This window comes from Arachis ipaensis, chromosome B8, assembly GCF_059453495.1.
Source record: "Arachis ipaensis isolate K30076 ecotype BB chromosome B8, ASM5945349v1, whole genome shotgun sequence".
NCBI lineage: Eukaryota > Viridiplantae > Streptophyta > Magnoliopsida > Fabales > Fabaceae > Arachis > Arachis ipaensis.
In genome coordinates, this window is record NC_142443.1 from 132,739,393 (window position 1) to 132,758,851 (window position 19,459).

Sequence of the window (19,459 nt, forward strand, 5' to 3'; positions counted from 1 at the left end):
GTATCCACTCTTATTAGAGTAAAGTATTATTTTTGTCCCTAACATTTGGAGTAAGTCTTATTTGTGTCCCTAACATTTATAAGAGTGATTCAATGTTATCCTGCCGTCAATTATACTAATAGATCAGATTGTATTTTTTAATTATTCTCACTTGGATGTATTCATTCTCAATTAGGTCTTACTTGGATGTGTTCGATTTTAATATTGTATCCAAAATTTGTGTTCAAGTTCAATTATGTTCCTAAAAAAGTGAATTATATGTAAATATTGTAGGGATTAGTTTTAACTTTTAATGAGTTATTATCCGAAGTAGATCATCGTTCTGACTCAAACATTTGTATTCTAATTTCAAGAAGAGACTTTTAGAACTCCAACTAAAGCTCATGATGTGTAATTGACAGCAGAATAACACTGAATCACTTTTATAAACGTTAAGAATACAAATATAACGATTTAAACATTAGGGACACAAATAGAACTTACCCCAAATATTGGGGACAAAAACGATATTTTACGCCTCTTATCGTTACAACACATTAAGCCTAAGAACTAAGAGAGTATGGTATGGGTTGAAGATGGAGTGAGACTTTCTTACTAACAGTGAGTCCACACATTTCATCCATGTCTATGTCACCTTCATCTTCACCATGCAGCTTCCAATCAAACCAATATAGAAGATTAGCAAGAACATATCCGGTAGAAACAAGACCAAAAGAAATTCCAGGACAACCTCTTCTCCCAACACCAAATGGTATTAATTGAAAATCCAACCCTTTTATATCAACTTGGTTGTTTTCAAATCTCTCAGGAATGAACTCTTCAGCCTCCTCCCACAATTTTGGGTCTCTTTGAATCGCCCAAGCATTTATAAACACTCTAGTTTTTGGAGGAATATTGAAATTTTGTACTTTCACACTTGAAGTTGTTTGCCTCGGACCTAAGACAGGAAGTGGAGGATGCAATCTTAGAGTTTCTTTGATCACACAATTCAAATAGTTCATTTGATTCACATCATTTTCTTCCACTTTTGATTTTCTCCCCACAATTCTCCTTACCTCTTCTTGAGCTTTCTTCATGGCTTTTGGATTCTTGAGGAGTTCAGCAAAAGTCCATTCTAGAGTTGTTGAGGTAGTATCACTTCCTCCAACAAACATGTCCTGAAATTATTAGAAAAACTTTTAATTTGTATAATCATCAATAAAATAATTAATTTTTAATTAGTTAATATTAATTAAATTTTTATTATAATAATAAAATAACTTTTTAACTCTTATTTTTTGGAGAGCTTAAAGTTAGAAATTAGAATTTAGGATAAAAAATAAGTTTACAAAAAATTACTGATATTAATCAAAAAAATTCTGTCACATGTTATTACTATGGTAGGTCACTGTCCTACTATTAAAAATTGATTGAACATAAATTTGAATTATACACCGCTATGACAAGAATGGTGCAATACAACAAGTTATTATGACGAGTAAAATGACAAATAAACTTATAGAAATTTATATTTTGAATAGATTAATTTAAAAAAAATATATTAATAAAATTTTTTAGGATAATAAATATAGATAAATTATAGAAATTAATTTAAAAATAGTGTGTTTATATTTAGGGTTAAGTTCAATTTTGGTCCCAACGTAGAGGTCGAAAATTGAATCGTCCCTAATTTTTTTCTTGTTACAAAATGGTCCCCAAAGTTTCAGTTTGTTTTAAAATCGTCCTTTTTACCAATTTTATTTTTTTATTATCAAATTACCCCTCATTACAAAAATTATAAAATAAAATAAAATAAATATAAAATAAATAAAAAATAAAGGAAAGAAAGGGTACAGAGAAGCGGGGGTAGGGAGAGAAAGAGCGAGGGGGCGCGACAAGGGGGGGAGAGGGAGGAGGGGGGAGAGAAGGGGGCCCCTGCTTCACCGCCGCACCGCCACTGACTGCCGCTGCCACCACCTCCTCTTCTTCTTCTTTTTCTTCCGCCATATCTGCCGCACCACCGCCCGCCGCCTCTTCTTCTTCTTCTTCTTCCGCCATATCCGCCGCACCACCGCCCGCCGCAGCCTCCCCTGCTTCACCACCGCCATATCCGCCGCTTCTTCTTCTTACCGCCGACCCCACCGCCGCACCGCCGTCCGCCGCTTTTTCTTCTTCTTCTTCTGTGAATTCTGTGAATTGGATTTTTTTGTGAAATTTTTGGATTTTTTGTGAAATTTGTTGTGGAACATTGTTGTTGTTGAAATTTAAATTTAGAGTATTGTTATTGTTGATTCTGGGTTCTTGATGATGATGATGATTTTTTGAGTTGAGTTTTTGTTTGTCTGAGTTTGAAATCTGGATCTGAGTTCTGGGTTTGATGAGGATGACGATGATGATGTTGATTTTCTTATGGATCTGAGTTCTGGGTTTGATGAGGATGACGATGATGATGTTGATTTTCTGATGGTGATGATGATGATGATCATAATGATGATGATGATGATGATGATGATGATGATGATGATGATGATGATGATGGTGGTGGTAGGTGGTGGGTGGTGGCAGGTGTGGTGGTGGTGGTGGTGGTGGCGGCGGGTGTGGTGGTGGTGGTGGTGGTGGTGGTGGTGGTGCTTATGCTTGTGTTTCTGTTGGTGCTTTGCATGATTTTGGGGAAGAAGGAATAGGGGCATTTTGGTCTGAAGGACGGTTTTAAAACAAACTGAAATTTTGGGGACCATTTTGTAGCAAAAAAAAAGTTAGGGATGATTCCGATTTTCGACCTCTACGTTGGAGACCAAAATCGAACTTAACCCTTATATTTATTATCCTAAAAAATTTTATTAATATTTATTTTTTATTATAAACTAATCTATCAAAAGTATAATTTTTCAGGAATTTATTTGTCATTTTAGTCTATTATGAACTATTAAAATAATAAAAAAAACCTGCATTAGTCTCTTTTCTAATAAATATATTCTTTTTAGAAATTAATGTTTGTTGTACATATTAGCTCTAGAATTACTACTATTATCGTTTTTTAGTGAAACTTACATAGTAGAAAAGCTCATGTAATAATAAAAGGTGGATATTTTAATGAAGATTTTATAATTGTCTTTATGTAAAAAATTTTCTTTTTAACTTTGAGTTATATTTTAATATGTTATAAAAATGTTGTTTTTATATAAAATGTGACCAAATAAATAAATCACATTTTTATACAAAATATTTTTATAAAAAGATATTTTTGACATTTTTTATTTGAATAATTTTCATAATAAAATTATAAAATAAATGGGGAGAGAGAGAAAGAGATACCACTAAGATTGCTTTGAAGTTATCTTGAGAGTCCGCAAACTCAAGCATATTATTCTCTTGAAGTTCAAGAAGTATATCAACAAAGTCTTTCTTCTCAAAATGATCATCACCTTTCTTCTTCTCTTTATTCCTTCTCCTCATGATGTGTTCTTCAATTACATCTTCTAAGAAAGAATCAAATGCTATAGAAGTAGCATTCATTTCTGATATCAAACCTCTAACAGAATCAATCCAACCAAATGAAGGGAAGAAATCTTTCACACTGAAAGACGAAAATTGTCGCATCAATTTTCTTCCAAGCTCTCCAAAATTTTTGTCGTTACAATCTTTTGGAGTATTATACTTTTGTCCAAGAATACATCTTGATACTATGTTGTTTGATGTTGAAATTAGCAACTCACTTAGATTCACACAAGATCCTTTGTTTCTTACACATGATTCACGTATTCCACCCACCTAATATGTTGTATCGAAACATGTAAATGTATTAACTATTAAATTAAATACGGTAAAATACTACACATAAAAATGTTGGATACAAGCTAACTATGGTAATATATATATATATATATATATATATATATATATATATATATATATATATATATATATATATATATATATATATATATTACAGAATTAACATAATTTATTATTTTTTATCAATAATTAACTAATAATATTTAAAAGTATTGACTTAAAGTATAGTATTAGATTGTCCGGTTAAAAGTATTGGACTACTAAAAATATTGACCAATATAATTTAAAATTGTTAGTTCTCAATTTTTTTTTCTAAAAATAAATATATACATATAAAATTTAATTTTTATTTTAATTATTCAAACAACAAAAATTCACTAAAAACAGCCTTTTAGAGGTATATAAATATATAAATATAATCACTGGTGACAGAAATATGTTAATTATATTATAGTTGAATTCAGTGGCGGACCCAGAAAATTTTAGGAGTGGGGGCAAAAAAAAAAAAAAAAAATATATATATATATATATATATATATATATATATATATTAAATAAATTTTATTAAATATTATTAATTATATGGAGATATAAAAATTAAAAAGAGTTAGCGAACACTTTTATTCTTAAAATACTATTTATTATATATAATTTATAAAAAATATTTTTTTATTTCTAAAATTTAAAATTAAAATATTTTAATTAAATTATAGATAACTTATTATCCTAACTAATCTTTTTATACACATTTAATAATAAAAGACTGAATTAACTGGCATATTAGCGCATAATAATACATTAGTATTTATAATTTGAAATTAGAATTATATATAAATACTAAAAAAATTAAATTTTTATATGAAAAGTATGTTTATATAAAATAATAAAAACATAATTTTTATAATTTTTTTATTTTTTAAAATAATTAAATTTGTTATATATTTTTTAATTTAATTTTGATATAATATTAGATAAAATATTTTATGTATCTGTTTAATTATATATTATAATTAAAATATTTTTTATCATTATTTTTAAAAATAAAAAATATATTCTAAATTAGTAAATTAATCAGTTCATTTTAAAATTTTATATGCAACATAGGTACATATAATAGAACAAAAGATAAAAAATAAATAATAAGGATGAATAAATCGAAAATAAAATAAAATATATAAAGTCACGAAAAAAATAAAATATTAGATTGATACCTAAACTATAATTGTTTGAATTAAAAATTACAATTGAAAATATCAAAAAGAAAAATAATGAAATTGAAAGATACATAGAGTCATGGAGAGCTATATAAAAAAATTGGAGAATTTAAAATTTACTTTTTGATGAAGAGAAGATGACCATTAGACAAAGAATAGAAAAAGAAGGTTGAAAATATAAAAATAAGAAGAGGATTTAAGAGAATAAAGAATTGACGGTACAATAATTAAATTTGATTAGGTTAAATAATAGTCAAAATAATAAAAAAAATAAAAAAATAAATTTAAAACTTTAACTAATTGAATTTATTTTATTTGTAGTGGGATCATTTAAAATTTGAAGTGGGGGCATATTATATATAATTATATCTTTTAAAACAAAAATTAAAAAATCATGGGGTAAGTGCCCCCTCATTTGTATGCTTGGGTCCGTCCCTGGTTGAATTTATTAATAGTTTAATTACTCTGTAATTTCGCAAAATTTTTTAAATTAGGTTCTTATACTTTTTTCTTTTTAATTGAGTCCTTGTACCAATTTTTTTTTCTTTTTATTTGAGTCCCTGCACCAATATTTTTTTTAGTTGGGTCCTTATACAATTAAGCAAATTACTACCAAGAGGGACCTAATTGAAAAAAAAAATTTTGGTGCAGGGATCTAATTAAAAGAAAAAAAAAAGTATAAGAACCTAATTAAAAATTTTACAAAACTATAGGGACCAATAGAATAACTAAATCTTTATTAATTTACAAAATAAAAAATTCTACTAATGATGACCAACATGAATATGAGTATAAAATCATAAAATAATAAGCATTTATATAATTTATTTATGATATGGTGTTAAAATTTTTATAATTAAAAAAAATGATCTTTATTAATCTAAACATAAAACAAACTAAAAAAATATCTATGCAAAAATGACGTTTAATGCTAAAATGATAATTTTACACGAAGAAACATGTTAAAAATATGATTATTAGTCTACCAACCAGTTCGACAACTTCTTGTTCGCGAACAGAACCGAAAGAACGAACTCTTTTGATGCTTAAAAGCTCAAGAACACAAATCTTTTTTTTTTGTCTCCACTCTTCACCATACTGTGTAAAAGCCACGTCCTTGCATCCATAGGTAAAGATATTTGCAGCCGTAGTTTGGGGCCTATCGGAGAAAACAACGTCATGATTCTTGATGATTTCTCTGGCCACGTCCGCGGACGAAACCACCAAAGTTGGGACTTGTCCCAACTCCAACAACATTAGAGGGCCATGCTTTTTGGAGAGCTCATGGAAGGAACGGTGTGGAAGTGTTCCTAATTGATGAAGATTTCCAATGAAGGGTAGCTTTGGTGGGCATGGAGGAAGGTTATTGTTTTTTTTTCTTGTGAAATTAAGAAACAAGAAGATGGTGACGATAATGACTAATATTGATACGTAAAGAGTTGAGTTTTCCTCATTTGACAATTGCTTTAGAACTGAGACAAGTTCCATTATTTCTCAACTTCGTGTGGCAATTATTATGGTGCAACGAGGTAATATATATACATAATAAAAATACTATTTATATTTTAAAAGATGGAAACTCAGGTGCAGTCGACTTTACGAAGTTGATAGTTGAGAATCGTTAGATGAAAATTTAGTCAAATCAGTCGGAAAAGTATAGGTTACCAACATATTATCGGCCAACTTCTGCCAATTTTTATTTATAATTGTGTTTTATGGAAGTATATTCGTAGATGTGTCTAATAATTAATATATTTTAAATACATATATAAAGAGACACATCCAAAAAATATATCTATAAAGATACTTCTATTAAACACAGCTATAAAAAAGATATTTTTATTAGACACATCCACGAACACACTTCTATGAAACACAATTATAAATAAGAGTTGGCAGAAGTTGGTAGATATGCTGTTGGTAACGTAGTGGAACCGAATCAGTCAAATCATCTAACGGCTCTCCGCAATCAACTTCACGTGAAGTCGACTGCACCTGAGTTTTCACCATTTTAAAATTAGTCACATTATGTATTTGTATATAAATATATATTTTTTAATTTATTTTTAATATATATTTTATATTTTAATATATATTTTATACTAATAACTAATTTTAGTGACTAATTTTAGTATATGTACACGTAAACATGTGTAACTTCTAGATGTCTTTGTATGATTACGGCGTTTATGGTGTTTATGAATAATTTTACCTACACTTCAAAAGTATAGCTAAATTATAATAAATAATTTTAGAGAAAATTTTACTTCCTTCTCCTGCTAGATGCTAAAATGACGTTCTCCTCTCCTCTATTTTATAAATATACATTTTCATTCCTTCTAACTTTTAAAAAACCTCCTCTTTAATCCATTTTAAATTTTTTATGTTAACTAATGTTAACTTTATCCATTTTTTAAGAAAAAATAAATTATTTTTTGAAAAAATAGCCATTAAAAAAATTTTATTTTTTATCATTAAATTTTGCTTACCAAAATACTCTTTAATAAATTATTCTTTTATTGATTAAATTGTATTTTTATCAAAATATTTTTAAGAAAAATTAATAATTAAATTATTTTTTTCTAAGATACCTACCCTTCAATAATTTTTAAATTATTAAATTATAATTTTACTAAAATTTTTGTTAATAATTATTTTTATATTTATTATTAATTTTTCGATATCAATATATATTATTTTAATATTAAATAAAAAATTTTACCAGTGTTAACATGTATAACAATTAATATATATTGATATTGAAAAATAATCTTACTAAAATTTTTTATTTAATGTTAAAATAATATATATAGATATCGAAAAATTACTAGTAAAATATAAAAAAAAAAATTGTTAACAAAAACTTTGGTAAAATTATAATTTAATAATTAAAAAATTATTGAAGGGTATTTTAGAAAAAAAGTAATATAATTATTAAATTTTTTTTAAAAATACAATTTAATCAATAAAAGAATAATTTATTAAATAATATTTTAATAAGCAAAATTTAATGATAAAAATTAAAATTTTTGTTAATGGATATTTTTTAAAAATTAATTTATTTTTTTTTAAAAATGATAAAGTTAACATTAGTTAACACACAAAATTTAAAATAGATTAAAGAACAGGCTTTTTAAAAGTTAGAAGGGAGAGGAATGTACATTTATAAAATAGAGGAAAAAGAAGTGTTATTTTAGCATTTCGCAGAAGAAGGGAGTAGAATTTTCTCATAATTTTATGAATTTATTGATAAAAAATTATAATTTTAACCAATATCAATTCTAATGATAAATTTTTTTAAAATTATTAATACAAAATAATTTTATTTAATAAATTCAAAATCCTAAGGTATTTTCTCAAAGCACTTTAGAAAATTGTCATCAAGTAGTAATTTCTCACATTTTGATTATGAAAAGGTATAAAAATAATTATAGTGTTATGTTAAGTATGGGACGTGATGCCCATTTCCTCTATGAGGATTACATACTCAAGAGAGAATGATATTAATGAAGGTTGAAAATATTCCTTCTATATGCCTATAAAAGGAGGTTAAGCCTCGTTGATATTACACAACAATAAAAAGCATTCCTCTCCTCTTTTATTATAATATTCTTCTTCTACACTTCTAATACTTCTTTCTCCTTTAATATATAGATACATCAATTATTTCTATTATAGTGAGATTATTATTGGCTAATATTAATACTTGTGTTTTCTACTTTCACTTTTATTTTATATTTATATCTTCTTTATTTATTTTACAACACGTTATCAGCACGAGACTCTGATCAAATTTTAGGAAGACTTCAGGTAACAAATTTTTATTATGTCGAAACTCTTTCATCTTGAATATAATGCTTTTGATATATCTGAAAATAATTATTTATCATGGATATAGATGTTGAAATCCATCTTGATTCAATGGATCTTGAAGATACCATTGAGGCTGAAAATAATGCATCCCAGAAGGATAAAGCTAAAACCATGATTTTTCTTCGTCGTCATCTTGAAGGATTGAAAAATGAATATCTCACATTAAAAGATCCTGCAGATCTTTGGAAAGACCTTGAAGAAAGGTATAATCATAAAAAAACGGTAATACTTCCTCAAGCCCGATATGAATGGACGCACTTGCGTCTGCAGAATTTTAAATCTATAAATGAATATAATTCTGCAATGTTTCGAATCACCTCACGAATGAAATTATGTGGGAAAAAGATAACTAATCATGATATGTTGGAGAAAACTTTCTCAATCTTCCATGCCTCGAATGTGCTCCTGCAGCAGCAGTATCGAGAAAAATGATTTAAAAAATATTCTGAGTTAATTTCTTGCCTTCTTGTTGCTGAACGCAACAATGAGTTGCTCTTAAAAAATCATGAAGTGCACCCAGCTGGCGCCGCCCCATTTTTTGAAGTAAATGCGGCAAATCATTACCCCAGAAGAGGTAAATGGCAAGGTTTTAACAACAAGAAAAATTATGGAAGGAAAAGGAATTATATTCAAAAGAGAGGATCTCACCAGAAGTGGGATAAAGAAAGAAATATCGGGCAAAATAAATCAACAGAGGATAAGTGTTTCCGTTGTGGTGGAAAGGGCCATTGGTCACGTACCTGTCGTACCCAAGGCACCTAGTTGATCTTTACCAGGCATCTTTGAAAAAGGATGACAAAGGAAAAGAAACAAATTTTGTTTCAAATGATGCTGAAAATTCCACCACTCATTATGATGTATCTGATTTCTTTGAGGATTCTGAAGGGAATATTGGTCATCTGATCAATGATGGAATAGTTTAATATGTGGGATTGTGAAGTATCTATGTAAATAAATAATGTAAAGAACTTATTGTTAAGTTTTATTTCCTATGTATTTAAGTTTCAAATATGATGTATATAAATAATAAAATATTAATATTTATGAATTTTGAAATCATTAAATATGTCATGTTTTAAAATAAAATTTTAGTATATGACATTATTTTTATGTACAGTATTTTTTAGAAAAATAATTCCAATCAAGTATTCAATTTAACTATGCATACTACTCATGTTATTATTATTTGTCTTTGAAGAAAATAGTAAGGATATATAATGAAGATGTATGCCTTGTGGATAGTGCAAGTTCGCACACCATTCTCAAAAGTGATATATATTTTACCCATCTTGTGCCAAAAGAGGAATATGTTAATACTATCATTGGCTCAGGCAATGTGATAGAAGGTTCCGAAAGAGCTATAATTTTGTTTCCTGGAGGAACAAAATTTATAATAAATAATGCACTATTATCTACCAAGTCCCTAAGGAACTTGTTAAGTTTCAAAGATATTCGCCGAAATGGATATCATGTTGAGACAATGAATGAGGGAAATCATGAGTATTTATGTATCACAACTCATGATTCAAATAAGAAAGTTATATTAGAAAAATTATCCTAACTTTCATCTAGGTTGTATTATACCAAGATTAGTGCAATTGAATCACATGCCATTGTAAACCAGAAGTTTACTAGTCAAAATGAATTCATAACTTGGCATGATAGATTGGGTCATCCGAGAACAACCATGATGAGGAGAATTATTGAAAACTCTCATGGACATTCACTAAAGAACCAGAAGATTCTTAAAACTAGTGAATTTTGTTGTGCTGCATGTTCTCAAGGGAAGTTAATCTTAAGGCCATCACCAGTAAAGATTGGATTTGAGTCCCTTGAATTCCTAGAAAGGATTCAAGGTGATATATGTGGACCTATTCATCCACCATGTGGATCTTTTAGATATTTTATAGTCCTGATAGACGCATCTTTGAGATGGTCACATGTGTGCTTATTATCTTCACGCAACCTGCCGTTTGCGAGATTACTGGCTCAAATTATTCGATTAAAAGCACAATTTTCAGAAAATCCAATCAAAGCAATTCATCTTGATAATGCTGGTGAATTTACTTCCCAAGCTTTTGATGCTTATTGTATGGCTAATGGAATAAGTGTTGAACATCCAGTAGCTTATGTTCACACACAAAATGGGTTAGCAGAATCACTTATTAAGCGCTGATGAGCGGATAATTTATACGCTTTTTGGCATTGTTTTTAGTATGTTTTTTAGTATATTTTAGTTAGTTTTTATTATGTTTTTATTAGTTTTTAAATAAAAATCATATTTCTAGACTTTACTATGAGTTTGTGTGTTTTTCTGTGATTTCAGGTATTTTCTGGCTGAAATTGAGGGACCTGAGCAAAAATCTGATTTAGAGGCTGAAAAAGGACTGCAGATGCTGTTGGATTCTGACCTCCCTGCACTTGAAGTGGATTTCTGGAGCTACAGAAGCCCAATTGGCATGCTCTCAATTACGTTGGAAATTAGACATCCTGAGCTTTCCAACAATATATAATAGTCCATACTTTGCCCAAGATTTGATGGTCCAAAATGGCGTTCCAAGTCAGCTTAAGAATTCTGGCGTCAAAACGTCAGAACTGGCACAAAAGCTGGAGTTAAACGCCTAAACTGGCACAAAAGCTGGCGTTTAACTCCAAGAAAAGTCTCTACACATGGAAGCTTCAATGCTCAGCCCAAGCACACACCAAGTGGGCCCGGAAGAAGATTTCTGCATTAATTACTTATTTATGTAAACCCTAGGCTATTAGTTCTCTATAAATAGGACATTTTACTATTGTATTTTCATCTTTGATAAGTCTTATGCTATCTTAGACGCTTTTGGAGGCTGGCCTCACGGCCATGCCTAGACCTTGTTGTTATGTATTTTCAACGGTGGAGTTTCTACACACCATAGATTAAGGTGTGGAGCTCTGCTGTTCTTCATGAATTAATGCAAAGTACTGTTGTTTTTCTATTCAACTCAAGTCTATTTCTTCTCCAAGATATTCATTCGCACCCAAGAACATGATGAATGTGATGATTATGTGACACTCATCACCATTCTCACCTATGAACGCGTGCCTGACAACCACTTTCGTTCTACATGCAAACAAGCTTGAATATGTATCTCTTGGGTTTCTAATCTAAGATTAGAACCTTCGTGGTATAGGCTAGAATTATTGGCGGCCATTCCTGAGATTCGGAACATCTAAACCTTGTCTGTGGTATTCTGAGTAGGATCTGGGAAGAGATGACTGTGACGAGCTTCAAACTCGCGAGTGTTGGGCGTGTGACAGACGCAAAAGGATCAATGGATCCTATTCCAACATGATCGAGAACCGACAGATGATTAGTCGTGCGGTGACAGCGTGCGTAGAACATTTTCACTGAGAGGACGACAAGTAGCCATTGGCAACGGTGATGCCCAACATAAAGCTTGCCATGGAAGGGAGTATGAATGATTGGAAGAAGGCAATGGGAAAGCAGAGGTTCAGGAGGAACAAAGCATCTTCATACGCTTATCTGAAATTCTCACCAATGAATTACATAAGTATCTCTATCTTTATTTTATGTTTTATTTATCTTTTAATTATCAATCCTCCATAACCATTTGAATCCGCCTGACTAACATTTACAAGATGACCATAGCTTGCTTCAAGCCGACAATCTCCGTGGGATCGACCCTTACTCGCGTAAGGTTTATTACTTGGACGACCCAATGCACTTGCTGGTTAGTTGTGCGGAATTGTGACAAAGTGTGATTCACGTTTGAGAGCTCCAAGTCTTTGGCACCATTGTTGATGATCACAATTTCGTGCACCAAGTTTTTGGCGCCGTTGCCGGGGATTGTTCGAGTTTGGACAACTGACGGTTCATCTTGTTGCTTAGATTAGGTAATTTTACTTTTTATTTTCAAAAATTTTTTTAATACAAAATTTTTTTTTTCTATTTTGTTCTTCAGAGTTTTTAAGAATGAATTCTAGAGTTTCTTGATGATCTGTTGAAGTCTGCTGGCTGTGAAGCCATGTCTAATCTTATTGGACCGAGGTTTCAACTTATCATCACAAGAGCTTGTTGATTTCTATCAATTTTGCTGTTGTTAGCAATGATCTGCTAAAGCTTGGCTGGCCATTGGCCATGTCTAGTGTTTTGGACCGGAGCTTTCATTGAAAGCTTGGCTGGCTAGTAAGCCATGTCTAATTCCTGGACCGGAGTCTTAGACTAGCATTGCAATGATTCCTGGAACTCTTATTAAAAATTCTGAACCCCTTTATTTTCTTTTCCACTCAATTTTCGAAAAATCAAAAAAAAAATTTATAAAACCATAAAAATAAAAAATATTTTATGTTTCTTGTTTGAGTCTAATATCAATTTTTAAGTTTGGTGTCAATTGCATGTCTTTATTCTTCTTGCATTTTTTGAATATATGCATTATGTTCTTCATTGATCTTCAAGTTGTTCTTGATGATTTCAGTGCTCTTATCTTTAATTTCTCTTATTCTGTGTCTTTTGTTGTTTCTTACATGCATTTTCAAATTGTTATAGTCCTTAGTATACAAACTTCTAAGTTTGGTGTCTTGCATGCATTGTTTATTTGATCTTAGTTGTATTTCTATTATTTCTCATCATTAAAAATTCAAAAAAAAATTCAAAATTGTGTCTTTTCAAGTCAATAACCCAGAAAATTGAAGATTCAGAACATTTAGCAGAGGAATTACACAGAAAAAGCTGGGCGTTCAAAACGCCCAGTGAAGAAGGAAAACTGGCGTTCAAACGCCAGTCAGGGTACCTGGCTGGGCGTTTAACGCCCAAAAAGGTAGGATTTTGGGCGTTAAACGCCATAATGGATACCATTCTGGGCGTTTAACGCCAGGATGACACTAGAGGGAAGATTTTGTTTTTAATTCAAATCTTTTTCAAATTTTCATAATTTTTCAAAATCAAATCTTTTTCAAATCATATCTTTTCAATCATATCTTTTCAAAATCAATTTCTTTTCAATTTTATTTATTTATTACTATTTTCGAAAATCCTTGCTACAATTAATAATTTAATTCAAAATTTTCTAGTTGTTACTTGCCTATTAAGAAAGGATCAAAAGTTTTAATTCTAGAAACATATCTTCTAATTTCTTGTTAGTCAAGTAATCAACTTTAATTTTAAAACTTTCTCTTTTTAATTTGATTTTCAATCATATCTTCTCAATCATATCTTTTCAATCACATCTTTTTCAAAATTAATTTTCAATCATATCTTTTTTATTTCTAATTTCAAAATTTTTTTCAAAATCACTTAATTTCTTTCCGAATCTTAATTTTAGAAAATCTCAATCAAATTTTCAAAATTTCTTGTAATTATTTCAAAATCTTTTACTTTAATTTCGAAAATTCTTCCCCTCTTCTCACATCCTTCTATTTAAGGACTAACACTCTTCCACTATCAATAATTCGAACTCTATCCTTCTTGATAAGTTCGAATTCTCTTCTATCTACCTTCTCCTTCTATTCTTCTTTTCCTCTGACACCTCAAGGAATTTCTATACTGTAACATAGAGGATTCCATACTTTCTTGTTCTCTTCTCTTTCATATGAGCAAGAGCAAAGACAAAGGCATCCTTGTTAAAGCTGATCCTGAACCTGAAAGGACCTTGAAGAGAAAGCTAAGAGAAGCTAAAGCACAACTCTCTCTAGAGGGCCTAACAGAGCTCTTCAAGGAGGAAGAAGTCATGGCAGCCGAAAACAACAATGCCAACAATGCAAGGAAGGTGCTTGGTGACTTTACTGCACCTACTCCCAACTTCTATGGGAGAAGCATCTCAATCCCTGCCATTGGAACAAACAACTTTGAGCTTAAACCTCAATTAGTTTCTCTAATGCAACAGAATTGCAAGTTTCATGGACTTCCATTGGAAGATCCTCATCAGTTCTTAGCTGAATTCTTGCAAATCTGTGACACTGTCAAGACCAATGGGGTTGATTCTGAAGTCTACAGACTTATGCTCTTTCCTTTTGCTGTAAGAGACAGAGCTAGGACATGGTTGGACTCACAACCTAAAGAAAGCCTGAACTCTTGGGAAAAGCTAGTTAATGCCTTCTTGGCAAAGTTCTTTCCACTTCAAAAATTGAGTAAGCTTAGAGTGGAAGTCCAAACCTTCAGGCAGAAGGAAGGTGAATCCCTCTATGAAGCTTGGGAAAGATACAAGCAATTGATCAGAAGGTGTCCCTCTGACATGCTTTTAGAATGGAGCATCATAGGTATCTTCTATGATGGTATGTCTGAACTGTCCAAGATGTCATTGGACAGCTCTGCTGGAGGATCTCTTCATCTAAAGAAGACGCCTGCAGAAGCTCAGGAACTCATTGAAATGGTTGCAAATAACCAATTCATGTACACCTCTGAAAGGAATCCTGTGAATAATGGGACAAATCAGAAGAAAGAAATTCTTGAGATTGATACTCTGAATGCCATACTGGCTCAGAACAAAATATTGACTCAACAAGTTAATATGATTTCTCAGAGTCTGTCTGGAATGCAAGCAGCAACAGGCAGTACCAAAGAAGCTTCATTTGAAGAAGAAGCTTATGATTCTGAGAACCCAGCAATGGAAGAGGTGAATTACATAGGAGATTCCTATGGAAACACTTACAATCCTTCATGGAGAAATTATCCAAATCTCTCATGGAAGGACCAACAGAGGCCTCAACAAGGCTTCAATAACAATAATGGTGGAAGAAACAGGTTTAGCAATAGCAAGCCTTTTTCATCATCTTCTCAGCAACAGACAGAGAATTCTAAGTAGAGTCACTCTGACTTAGCAACTGTAGTCTCTGATCTAATTAAAACCACTCAAAGTTTTATGACTGAAACAAGGTCCTCCATTAGAAATTTGGAGGCACAAGTAGGTCAGCTGAGTAAGAAAGTTACTGAACTCCCTCCTAGTACTCTTTCAAGCAATACAGAAGAGAATCCAAAAGGAGAGTGCAAGGCCATCAACATGACCCACACGGCCGAACCTGGAGAGGAGGAAGAGGCAGTGATCTCCACTGAGAAAGACCTCATTGGACGTCCACTGGCCTCCAAGGAGTTCCCTCATGAGGAACCATGGGAATTTGAGGCTCACACTGAAACCATAGAGATTTCATTGAATTTACTCCTGCCATTCATGAGCTCTGATGAGTACTCTTCCTCTGAAAATGATGAAGATGTTACTGAAGAGCAAGTTGCTAAGTACCTTGGAGCAATCATGAAGCTAAACGCCAAGTTATTTGGTAATGAGACTTGGGAGAATGAACCTCCATTGCTCACTAAAGAACTGGATGACTTGACTAGGCAGAAATTACCTCTGAAGAGACAAGATCCTGGGAAATTCTCAATACCTTGTACCATAGGCACCATGACCTTTGAGAAGGCTCTGTGTGACCTAGGGTCAAGTATAAACCTCATGCCTCTCTCTATAATGGAGAAGCTAGGGATCATTGAGGTACAAGTTGCAAGAATCTCACTAGAGATGGCAGATAATTCAAGGAAACAAGCTTATGGACTTATAGAGGATGTCTTGGAAAAGGTTGAAGACCACTACATCCCTGCTGATTTCATAATCCTAGACACTGGAAAGTGTATAGATGAATCCATCATCCTTGATAGACCCTTCCTAGTCACAGCAAAAGCTGTGATTGATGTAGACAGAGGAGAATTAGTCCTTCAAGTGAATGAGGACTTCCTTGTGTTTAAGACTCAAGGATCTCCCTCTGTAACCATGGAGAGAAAGTATGAAAAGCTTCTCTCAATACAGAGTCAAACAAAATCCCCACATTCAAACTCTAAGTTTGGTGTTGGGAGGCCACAACCAAACTCTAAGTTTGGTGTTGAGAGGCCATCATCATGCTCTGAGTATCTGTGAGGCTCCATGAGAGCCCACTGTCAAGCTACTGACATTAAAGAAGCGCTTGTTGGGAGGCAACCCAATTTTATTTATTCTCCATTGTTATTTTATGTTTTCTGTAGGTTGATGATCATGTGAAGTCACAAAAACAATTGAAAAAGCAAAAACAGAAGGAAAAATAGTATTAAAAATAGAACATCCTGGAGGAGAAACTTACTGGCGTTTAAACGCCAGTAAGGGTAGCAGAATGGGCGTTAAACGCCCAGTCTGGCACCATTCTGGGCGTTTAATGCCAGAAATGGGCACCAAACTGGTGTTTAACGCTAGGAATGGGCAAGAAGCTGGCGTTAAATGCCAGAAATGGGCAGCAGCCTGGCGTTTAACGCCAGGATTGGCAGAAAGGGGCATTTTTGCACGCCACTTGGTGCAGGGATGAGATATCCTTGACACCTCAGGATCTGTGGACCCCACAGGATCCCCACCTATCTCATCTCTCTCTCTCTCTTCTTCATCCATTCACCAATCACCTCAATACCTCTTCCCCAAAAAAACCCATCACCTATCAAATCCCACCATTCTCTTCACCACTCACATCCATCCTTCATAAAATTCCACCTACCTCGCCATTCAAATTCAAACCACTTTCCCACCCAAACCTACCCATAATGGCCGAATCACTCCCACTTCTCCAACTCTTCCATTTTTCTCTTCTTCTCCGTCCTTCTTTCTTCTTTTGCTCGAGGACGAGCAAACCTTCTAAGTTTGGTGTGGTAAAAGCGTTGTTTTTTATTTTTCCATAACCATTTATGGCACCTAAGGCCGGAGAAACCTCTAGAAAGAGGAAAGGGAAGGCAAAAGTTTCCACCTCCGAGTCATGGGAGATGGAGAGATTCATCTCAAGGGTGCACCAAGACCACTTCTATGAAGTTGTGGCCAAGAAGAAGGTGATCCCCGAGGTCCCTTTCAAACTCAAAAAGGGTGAATATCCGGAGATCCGACATGAGATTCGAAGAAGAGGTTGGGAAGTTCTCACCAACCCCATTCAACAAGTCAGAATCTTAATGGTTCAAGAGTTCTATGCCAATGCATGGATCACCAAGAACCATGATCAAAGTGTGAACCCGGACCCAAAGAATTGGCTTACAATGGTTCGAGGGAAATGCTTAGATTTTAGTCTGGAGAATGTAAGGTTGGCATTCAACTTGCCCATGATGCAAGGAGATACACACCCCTACACTAGAAGAGTCAACTTTGATCAAAGGTTGGACCAAGTCCTCATAGACATTTGTGAAGAGGGTGCTCAATGGAAGAGAGATTCAAGAGGGAAGCCGATTCAACTAAGAAGGCATAACCTCAAGCCCGTGGCTAGGGGATGGTTGGAGTTTATCCAACTCTCAATCATTCCCACTAGCAACCGGTCTGAAGTTACTATAGATCGAGCCATCATGATTCATAGCATCATGACTAGAGAGGAAGTAGAAGTTCATGAAGTTATCTCCCAAGAACTCTACAAGGTGGCGGACAAGCCCTCTACCTTGGCAAGGTTAGCCTTCCCTCACCTCATTTGTCACCTCTGCAATTCAGCTGGAATTGACATAGAGGAAGACATCCTCATTGATGAGGATAAGCCCATCACTAAGAAAAGGATGGAGCAAATAAGAGAACATCACCATGAGCATGAGGAAATTCCTCATCATGAAATCCCTGAGATGCCTCAAGGGATGTATTTTTCTCCACAAAACTATTGGGAGCAAATCAACACCTCCCTAGGAGAATTAAGTTCCAACATGGGACAACTAAGGGTGGAGCACCAAGAGCATTCCATCCTCCTCCATGAAATTAGAGAAGAACAAAGAGTCATGAGAGAGGAGCAACAAAGGCAAGGAAGAGACATTGAGGAGCTCAAGCACTCCATTAGATCTTCAAGAGGAAGAACAAGCCGCCATTACTAAGGTGGACCCGTTCTTTAATCTCCTTGTTCTTTATTTTCTGTTTTCGAATTTTTATGCTTTATGTTTATTTATGTTTGTGTCTTTATTACATGATCACTAGTGTCTAAGTGTCTATGCCTCAAAGATATGAAAATGAATCCATCACCTTTCTTAAAATGAAAAATGTTTTAATTGAAAAAGAATAAGAAATACATGAATTTCGAATTTTAAAGCAGTTTAATTATTTTGATGTGGTGGTAATACTTTTTGTTATCTGAATGAATGCTTGAACAGTGCATATGTCTTTTGAATTTGATTGTTTATAAATGTCAAAAATGTTGGCTCTTGAAAGAATGATGGAAAAGGAGAAATGTTATTTGATAATCTGAAAAATCATAAAATTGATTCTTGAAGCAAGAAAAAGCAGTGAATACAAAAAAAAAAAAAAAAGAGAGAGAAAAAGAAAAAGCAAGCAGAAAAAGCCAATAACTCTTTAAACCAAAAGGCAAGGGTAAAATAAAAAGGATCCAAGGCTTTGAGCATCAGTGGATAGGAGGGCCCACAGGAATAAAATCCTGGCCTAAGCGGCTAAACCAAGCTGTCCCTAACCATGTGTTTGTGGCGTGAAGGTGTCAAGTGAAAACTTGAGACTGAGCGGTTAAAGTCGTGGTCCAAAGCAAAAAGAGTGTGCTTAAGAGCGCTGGACACCTCTCACTGGAGACTTTAGCAAAGCTGAGTCACAATCTAAAAAGGTTCACCCAGTCATGTGTCTGTGGCATTTATGTAT

At 32.7% G+C, this 19,459-nt stretch overlaps 1 protein-coding gene across 1 annotated transcript; it reads right to left on the reverse strand.

Annotated features, from left to right (window-relative positions):
- Positions 1–360: 360 nt before the first annotated feature.
- Positions 361–6,519, reverse strand: LOC107611969 (cytochrome P450 71A1-like). Its single transcript, XM_088496332.1, has 4 exons — positions 5,979–6,519; positions 3,295–3,750; positions 460–1,157; positions 361–419 (listed from the first exon to the last, which is right to left on the reverse strand). Exons 1-3 carry the CDS (start codon positions 6,474–6,476, stop codon positions 543–545), a joined length of 1,569 nt encoding a protein of 522 aa, XP_088352458.1. The 5' UTR covers positions 6,477–6,519; the 3' UTR covers positions 361–419; positions 460–542.
- Between the last annotated feature and the right edge of the window lie 12,940 nt (positions 6,520–19,459).